Source organism: Triticum aestivum, chromosome 6B (genome assembly GCF_018294505.1).
Source record: "Triticum aestivum cultivar Chinese Spring chromosome 6B, IWGSC CS RefSeq v2.1, whole genome shotgun sequence".
In the NCBI taxonomy this organism is placed as follows: domain Eukaryota; kingdom Viridiplantae; phylum Streptophyta; class Magnoliopsida; order Poales; family Poaceae; genus Triticum; species Triticum aestivum.
The window spans coordinates 730886335-730896016 of NC_057810.1; the positions used below are offsets into that span (position 1 = coordinate 730886335).

Sequence of the window (9682 nt, forward strand, 5' to 3'; positions counted from 1 at the left end):
CTTGCCCACCGATGCCATCTCATCACCGAGCGCCTTCATGCGCCCGATGTACTCGGACATCGTCGAGTTGCCCTTCTTGGTGGTGGAGAGGGCGATTCTGGTGTTGACGACGTGCGCCTGGGTTTGGGAGATGAAGATCTCCCTGATGGCGGCCCATGCTTCGGCCGCCGTGTCACAGTGTGCCACCTGAACCATGACGGGAGCTGAGATGGAGTTGAAGATGAAGCTCAGCACCTGAGAATCTCGAGCCTTGTCGATGTCGCATGCAGGGTTGGGCACGTCCGTGGGCTTGCCGTCCTTGTCGCGGAGCTTCTGCTCCGGCTGCTCCCGATCTGGATCAAGGTAGGAGACGAGCTGCGCCCCACGGATGGCTGTCATGGCTTGCGCGCGCCATACCAGAAAGTTGGAGCGATGGAGTCGATCGGCTATGGGGATGAGGGTAGGCGCGGTGACAGCGGAGCTTGAGGAGACCATGGCTACGAGAGATATGCTTTAGAGGAGATAGGCTCTGAATACCATGAAAGATGGCTTGAAGCGTATGCCTAGCAGGGACGCGTTGCGTGTTATATTCTAACATGATTCGGTAGTTGGTTAAGCTTGATCCTCAAGTTAGCTATCCTACAAGATAAGGATCGAAGCTTAAACCTAACTACCGGATTACAAAGTTGATTATATTCTAACAGCCAATTGACATTGAGCACCTTCAGCCTGCTGTGATATCTTCAGAATCCGCCTCCCCCTCCACAAGAAGAAGAAGAAGAAGAAGAAGAAGAAGAAGAAGAAGAAGAAGAATTGGAGTGGCATTCACACGTATTGAGTGTTGCTCAATGATTTTGCTTCCCTTCCTGGCTTTAGCATCTTCCGTGACGATCCTCTTCGCCACGAGCCACAAGCATGCATCCCTAATCTCTTCAAGCTGACATACATCCTCTTCTCTTGCGCTACTCTGCTGGAGTTGTGAGTGCCCTTGTGTTTTGGAATTATCTTCAGTTGCATATATTCCTTGTCTAAAATTCCTCCTCGACTAAGCTGTGAACGGATGGCATGACATGACATGGTTTCACAGTAGGACCTCACCTCATGTCGTGTTTTATGTTGGCAAGAAGAAACCCACCTTCCTGATGAAGCTTGCTTTCTTGGAACGTCTAAGGGAGTATGTTATGTTAGCAAGGCTTGGTATGTAAGGCAGCCTGCTGCGAGATTACGGAGCTGGTTCAACGGCACATAGAATAGAAAAAGATGGATGGAAATATTACGTACTATTCTGCAATGAAATGTTCTTTCTGCCATGCTTAATTGGGCACTGGAGAATGGGATAGATAGTAGATAGATAGATAGATAGATACATCACTCTAATAGAAAGAGAAGGTCATTGCTAATAAGAGCTCCGGAACCTTCGCGGTTTGTATTCAGCTGGACTCTACTCTCGGAGTCAGATGTGCTGGTTGAATAAAATTGCCATCTCTTTTCTTTTTTTCTTTTTGTTAAAAAAAGAAAAGAAAATGAAATGGAAAGCAGCAGGGCCAGGTGGAAGCTCGCCACCTATCTTATTCTTGGGGGCACTCTCTCCGTGTCGAAACGCACCTCGATGTTGCGCATGCTGTACCCGACCATCATCACCCAGAACAGCAGGTTCGCCACCTCGTCTTTGAAACCGCCGTCTACAACACCACTCCACTCCACTCACACCAACTCAGCGACACCATGCAACCGTCTCTGTCAGCAACTGAAACTACCGCGAGTGCTGGTGCTGGTTTCATTTTACCTTCATTTGCGCAGGGTCCGACACGCTTTATGAATGCATTTATATGCTATTTTATATGCATTTATATGCTATTTTATATGATTTTTGGGACTAACCTATTAATATAGAGCCCAGTGCCAGTTTCTGTTTTTTTCTTGTTTTTGAGTATCGCAGAAAAGGAATATCAAACAGAATCCAATTGACCTAAAAATTTACAAAGATTATTTTTGGACCAGAACAAGCCCACGGCGCATCAGAGATGAACCAGAAGAGTCCTGAGTCAACCACGAGGCTAGAGGGCGCGCCCCCTACCTCATGGTTGTCTCGTGGACCCCCCTGACTTGTTCCCGACGCAAACACCTCCTATATATCCCCAAACTTCCAGAACAAAACGAAGATCGGGAGTTCTGCCGCCGCAAGCCTCTGTAGCCACCAAAAACCAATCGGGACCCTGTTCCGGCAGCCTGCCGGAGGGGGGATCCATCACCGGTGGCCTTTTGCATCATCCCGGCGCTCTCCATGACAATGAGGGAGTAGTTCACCCTCGGGGCTGAGTGTATGTATCAGTAGCTATGTGTTTGATCTCTCTCTCTCTCTCTCTCTCTCTCTCTCTCTCTCTCTCTCTCTCTCTCTCTCTCTCTCTCTCGTGTTCTTGATTTGGCACGATCTTGATGTACCGCGAGCTTTGCTATTATAGTTGGATCTTATGATGTTTCTCCCCCTCTATCTTCTTGTAATGGATTGAGTTTTCCCTTTGAAGTTAGCTTATCGGATTGAGTCTTTAAGGATTTGAGAACACTTGATGTATGTCCTGTGTGGGATACCCGTGGTGACAATGTGGTATTCTATTGATTCACTTGATGTATGTTTTGGTGATCAACTTGTGGGTTCCGTAACCTTGGGAATCTATGCATAGGGGTTGGCACACGTTTTCGTCTTTGACTCCCCGGTAGAAACTTTGGGGCACTCTATGAAGTTCTTTGTGTGTTGGTTTGAGTAGACGAATATGAGATTATATGATGCATATCATATAATCAAACCCGCGGATACTTGAGGTGACATTAGGGTTTTGGTTGATGTGTGTCTTAAGGTGTTATTTTACTAGGAACTCTAGGGCTGATTGTGACACTTATAGGAATAGCCAAATGGATTGATCGGAAAGAATAACTCTGAGGTTTCATACCCTACAATAATCTCTTCGTTTGTTCTCCACTATTAGTGACTTTGGAGCGACTATTTGTTGCATGTTGAGGGATTGTTATATGATCTAATTATGTTATCATTGTTGAGAGAAGTTGCACTAGTGAAAGTATGAACCATAGGCCTTGTTTCAAAGCATTGTAATACCATTTTCGCTCACTTTTACCACTTGCTACCTTGCTGTTTTTTATAATTTCATATTACACAAACCTATACTAGAGGTTGAACACGAACCGGGACTAACGAGTGCCGCCCGCCTAGCCGTTGGAACCAGCACTAACCGGGACTAACGGGTTAGGGTTTAGCCTCAAGCCATGGGCTCTCAGGAGAGGTAGCTATAGCCAGATGTTGGCTTCCATAGATGTGTCCCTACCAGAAGGGGCAGAAGATGGAGCGATCCCTTGATGAATGTGTGACACAAGCAAAGGCAAGGATGTGCGCAGCGAGATGTCACCAACAAGGGTCCCAGCTGCCTGCGGTGATAGCAATCAGACACATGGATTACTTTGTGGACCTGTCCGCTCCGTATGGTGATCGGCTACGATATCTACAGGACCATCAATCAATACAAGAAGAGGAGGAAGAGGAAGAAGAAGAAGAAGAAGAAGAAGAAAACAAGTGCATCATGCAAGATGTTGCAAACGTGCCTCCATGATACATTCAATATCCTGTACACCAGAGTTGGAGAGTCAGTCACATTTAATTATTGAGTTTCTGTTGGTGGTTTTGCTTCCGTTGCTGGCCTTAGCCTTGGGTGGTCCTCTTGGCCACGAGCCACACATCCTCTTAGCATGGTTCTCTTGCACTAGTATATATGCTGGAGTTGTTGCTGGCCTTGGGTCTGTGCGTTTCCATGCCTGAGATTCGTCAACGAGTACATGAATGGATGGCATTCTATGTTCATAAGGGAGCACTAGTATGCTGGAGGTTTCGCAGTACACCCTCATGTCCTTGTATGTTCACAAGAAGAAACCCACCTTCCTGAGGGCTTGTTCGGTTGCAATAAAATTGAAGGGGAATGAAGTGGATTGGGGTGGATTAAATCCCAGACAAGTCCAAACCTCTTCAATCCCCTCCAGGAGAGGTTTAACCGAACAAGGCCTGATGAAGATCTAAGGGAGCAAGGTTTGGTATGTAAGGCAGGTGGCTGCAGCCCGCGAGATATATTACGGGTGCCAGACCTGCTCACTTCACCGCTGCCATGCCATACATGAACACTAGACAACATCTTGAAGAACGGCCGGTGAGGAAAAGTTCATTCAACAAGGTAAATGTTCTTCATTTCATTTTCAAGACAAATAAATAAAAATGTTTCGCAGACACAAAACAAAAGTAATCAACTCTGAAAAGGCAAAAACCAAATGGAATAAGATACCCTAAAAAATATGCTTAATTCATATTTTACCTGTTTGGAAGGACATCTTGACAAATCCCCCTGTTGGTTTTCAAGTGTGTATGTATTCAACCCCGCCAAGCCTGAAGGTTTGTAAGAAATTCTTTTGCTATCTGAATACCAGCCAAGCCAGAACAACATATATCCCTACAAAAACATCTCAGCAGACCAAACTAACAAATCTGCAACTGAACCAATCTAGCAGCTATAGTTGCGTCTGCGTGTTGTCTCCAGGGCCAGGCGGCAGCTCCCCACCCATCTTGGGGGCGGCTCCCAGCACTCTCTCCATGTCAAAACGCACCTCGATGTTGCGCATGCTGTACCCGACCATCATCAGCCAGAACAGCAGGTTCGCCAGCTGAGCACCGCTCGTCTCCGACACCGCCGTCTGCATCACCATTCATGCCAAGTAAGCGACAACATATACATACATACGCATGCTTCTCTATAAGCCACCGAAACTAGTGGGGAGTGCTGGTGCAGGATTCATTTTACCTTCATTTGCGCAGGGTCCGAGACGGCCAACAGACGCTTTATGAATGCATTCATAGCAAACACGACGTCCTCACCCGCACTACTTGCAAGTTCCTACAACGGAAATCAAATCAGCATTAGCTAAAGCTAGACCATCAATCAAATTGGCTACAATCAAAAGCCTGGCAAAATGGTACACATAGTCACTAGTACCTGAGATGGAAATTCAAAGCTTTTCTCCAACAAAAGACGCAAAACTTCAAGTATATATATATATCTGTTTAAGCTACGATTGTCAAGACATACCTTCAGATTTTGAGGTTCTAGAGTTTTCAGGTATTCCAGGAGCTCATTGCTTCCTTGAGATGATTTCCTAGCAACTTGACGGCTCAGTTCATCAATTTCTGCTTCAAGCAACTCTATATATTTTACAGCATCAATCTTTTCTGGTCCTGTGACCTTGTTCCACCGGATCACTTCCCCGCTCACCTTTTTCTGGGTTCCAGGTGCGTAATCTTCTGAACCCTACAGATGCCAGGCATGCATATTACACAACCACCGTACGATCGAAACCAAACAACTACAAATATTGGGAATCAACATGTGCCTTTTTCATGAATTTACTATTTATGGAACCAAACATATATATTAGGCAGAAATCTTTCAGAATGGTCAAAACAACACAAGTGTATTGCTAGGAAGTCAATGGACATGATTCTAGATTCTAGAAACTAGGACAATCATCAAGTAATAAGTGCAAATACACTAGTCAATCGACCATCTCACCAGCATATCTTTGCAATGTTTTAAGGCAATAACCAAAAGCTAGTACGGAGCGGCACGGATGTAATTTTCTCCCTGAGCAGTGATACCGATACAAGCAAGGCAATTCTATGTGGTGGGGTGTCTAGGCAGGTCAATCAGCTCACAGTGGCAACATCTTAGGGTAAGATAAGCACTAGGTAACACCACTAATTATGATAACTGAATAGATTTCTTAGCAAACAGAATTTAGTCCTACTGCTACATGTGAAATAAAGCTGTCAAAACATCAGGTGACCACAACCATCAAAGTAACGAGCTTGTATGTGAAGACGACAGCTAATACGACTCTAAAGATCGCACTTCTTGCAATCATATATTTGAACTCATTCAAATTGGAATCAATTGCTACCCATCAGTAGTTTCATATAAATTTCAGTGCAACAACAAAAAGTAATTGACCAACTCTTTCAGTCAGGTCTACTAATAAACACTATAAAATATCAAGGTTGGAGTGTTTATGCAATGATAGATCAATATATACATAACATTGCTATGATCAACCGATCAATATTTCTGTAAGATAATTGCTGGGATCATTTTGAGACTATAAAACAATGTAAATTTCACTATATATGAAACATTATAAGTTGCTAAACACTAAAACGAGTTTCTTGTTCTTTTAAGGCAAGTGGAATCATTTCGATACTGAAATATCAGCACAATTGTTGAATCAATATATCCATGTGAGAAGTGAGAAGAACCTTTTCTTCTTTGGGTTCAGGAAGAGCAATCTGCTCCAGGCTCTGTTGCAGTTCCAGACGATACTGTGCATTCCTGAACATGTATCCAGTCATCAAAACGCTGTACATAAGCTGTGCCAGATTTTCAGCAACCTGTGTTGAGGAAAATGATTAATTAGTAACATGTCGCGACTTCACGGTTGAAAATGAATATTTCATTACCGTTGTGACAGTTACAGCAAAAAATTGAGGCGGCAGAGTCCCAATCATATTTGTCACTGTGTGGCGCATGGCATCAACAACCTTGGAGGACAAAGTTATGAAGGCGCATATTTTTAGCAATATTAGGCAGTATTTCTAGACTGAAAACCATATATACGTTATGATACGTGGGGGAAAGGAGAGGTAAAAGAACCTGTGTTGGGGCTCTTTTCACGAAAAGCTCCATAAACTCTGGCTGGACACCTTTTACGTACTCCAGGAGAATATCCCTCCGGTTTTTGGGCTGCATGCAACAAGGATCAAAATAGCAGATAAGCATACACAGCTGACGCTAGGCTAGCTATGTGGTTTGAGAGGAAGACTAGCTAGCATCATTTCTATGTAAGATGTAGCATTTCTATGTAACCTTCCATTGTTTTAATATAATGGTCAGCAATTTGAATGAGGGCATAAATATTATCAATTCCGAGAGTTAACAACATACATACATACATACATATGATTTGATTTGAAACTACATACACATACACATACACATACACATACACATACAGTATCGAATCGAATCCAATCCAATCCAATCCAATAGGGGAAGAGGAGGGGAAGGGGCAAGATCAGATCAGATTAGCATTAACATTAGCCTTAGCAGGAGAGAGGGAGGGAGGGGAGGTGGTTTGGATCAGTTACCAGGTTGTTGGCGCCCCCGCCGTCCCCGGGAGAGGCCGCACCGTTGACGCCGTTGGGTCCGGCGGCGGCGAGGCGGAGGCGGAGGCGGAGATCCACATGGAGGCGGCGCGCGGGGAATGAAACGAGCAGGGGCGTGGACCGGCGCGGCTGCGGAAGGCGCAGCCTTAGACTAGAGGATGTAGGGAGTAGGAGGGACGGCGGCATGTCGGCGTCGGCGTCGGCGTCGGCGGCGGGAGTTGGTTGGGTTCTCCGCCGTGAGGGTGTCCAGGCCGGGGAAGGGGCAAGCAAAGTGGATAACAGTCCACACCACTTTAACACATCTCTCATCTCATCTCATCTCATCTCATCTCATCTCATCTCATCTGCAGCCCCGCCTCGAGATTCGTGCTGCACTCCAACCCACTACTCTCAAGATGCATGGACAACACCCACATCAACTAAATTAAATTAGCCATATGCCTTCCTAAAAAAAGGTTTCCATAGTAAAGAAGGGTTGAGCCGCTGTCGTCCGCCGAGATCCTCACGTGATTTGCTTCTACGTCATGAAGACTACATCCAGAGCGTTGTTACGTATGGCTCCCATGGTGTCTTTGCATCGGGATCTTGGCTGCTGATTGGATTGGGAATCAATTTCAAGATCGTTCAAGTTTTATGTCCCGTCGTTGGCTTCGGCAACGATCGGTGTTTTGTCCCGACGCTGGTTTCGGCCACGATCAGTTTTCTGTCCTGCAGGGCTGGCCGATCTCTCGGCAAGGTTCATGCAGTTTGGCTCTCTATCTACTTTGCTCCTTGCGAGCTAGATTCTGGACGAACGTCCGTTTGACTACTTCGGCTGTTGTTTCTTGGATGATCGAGGGGGGTCGCTGTCAACAATGAAAGCTCTAGTTTGGAACTGTCAGGGGTTGGGGAACGCCCCGGCAGTTCGAGCTCTGTTGGATGTCCAACGAAGAACTGATCCTGATGTGGTATTTTTGTCGGAGACCCACTTAGAGCGCTATCCGGCAGAGTGTTTGAAGCGGCGACTTAAGATGGATGGTATGATTGTTAATCCGAGTGATGGTAGAGAAGGTGGAGTTGTTCTATACTGGAAGAAAGGAATAGAAGTTGTTCAACTGTTCTCAGATCCGAACTATATTGATGTGAGAATAGATGATAATGTTGGTCCGTGGAAGGTTGACAGGCATGTATGGGGAATTTAAATGGGAGGAAAAATACAAGACTTGGAATCGATTTAGAAACTTGAAAGCTCAGCATGATCTTCCTTGGGTTGTCATAGGTGACTTGAATGAAATTTTATATACACATGAAAAGGAGGGGGGAACCCAAGACCGTTGTAATATATGCAAGCTTTTCAAGATACCTTGACTGATTGTGACTTAGTCGAATTACTGATTGTGACTTAGTTGATATGGGCTATAATGGTGAAAAGTTTACCTGGCATCGTGGATTAATTAGGGAGAGGTTGAACAGGGGAGTCTGTAATCCCGGCTGGTCTCAGCTTTTCCCGAATGCTGTTGTACCAAATTTGGAGTACAATCACTCAGATCATCGACCACTGCTACTAGACACTCAATTTTTGGTAGCAGATAATCATATCCGAGAGGGTAGACGTGCTTTTGAAGCTAGATGGTTGCATGAAAAAGAATTTTCAGAGAAGGTACAACAAGCATGGGATGACGCACAGATTTATGCTACAGGCAATGGCGTGATGGCAAAACTTGAGTACATGCACGCGTCATTTCATGACTGGGATCAGCGAGTTTTGAAGAAGCCTAAGAAATGACTTCGCAAAGCACAACGGGAGCTTGATCAGGTCTTTAGTGGCCCGGTTAGTGTTGAATCAGAGGCAAAAAAGAAGGAGCTGTCCGATCTGGTGGAGTTTTTGTTAGAACTTGAAGAAATCAGTGCGTTACAACAATCAAGGGTGAGCTGGCTGAAGTTTGGGGATCGGAACACGGGATTTTTTTTCATAGTTTTGCGTCTGCAAGAAGAAAACGTAACAGAATTTCACGTCTAGAAGATGGCATGGGCCAATGGCTGGAAGGTACAAGTGCGATTAATCCTCTTCTTCATTCTTATTTCACTAATCTCTTCACGTCTGAGGTGTATGAGACAGATCCTAATTTCCTTGCAAAAGTGAAAGAGAAGGTTACTGTTCAAATGAATGAGATGCTGCTTAATCCTTATTCACCGGTGGAGGTTAAAAAAGCCATTGATAGTATTGGTGATCTTAAGGCCCCGGGGCCGGATGGGCTACATGCCATCTTTTATAAAAAAATATTGGCATGTCTTCGGGGACGATATTACTAATGAAGTTCTTCAGGCACTCAACTCAGGTATGATTCCGGAGGGGTGGAATAATACAGTGGTGGTTTTGATACCTAAAGTTGACTGTCCCGAACTGATTACTCAATTTCGTCTTATAAGCCTTTGCAATGTTATCTACAAGATAATACC

The 9682-nt window shown here is 45.0% G+C and overlaps 1 protein-coding gene across 1 annotated transcript; it reads right to left on the reverse strand.

The window, feature by feature from the left end:
• Nucleotides 1–4316: 4316 nt before the first annotated feature.
• LOC123140153 (uncharacterized) lies at nucleotides 4317–7533 on the reverse strand. Its single transcript, XM_044559894.1, has 7 exons — nucleotides 7226–7533; nucleotides 6732–6821; nucleotides 6539–6619; nucleotides 6338–6469; nucleotides 5118–5336; nucleotides 4833–4925; nucleotides 4317–4725 (listed from the first exon to the last, which is right to left on the reverse strand). Exons 1-7 carry the CDS (start codon nucleotides 7427–7429, stop codon nucleotides 4543–4545), a joined length of 1002 nt encoding a protein of 333 aa, XP_044415829.1. The 5' UTR covers nucleotides 7430–7533; the 3' UTR covers nucleotides 4317–4542.
• Between the last annotated feature and the right edge of the window lie 2149 nt (nucleotides 7534–9682).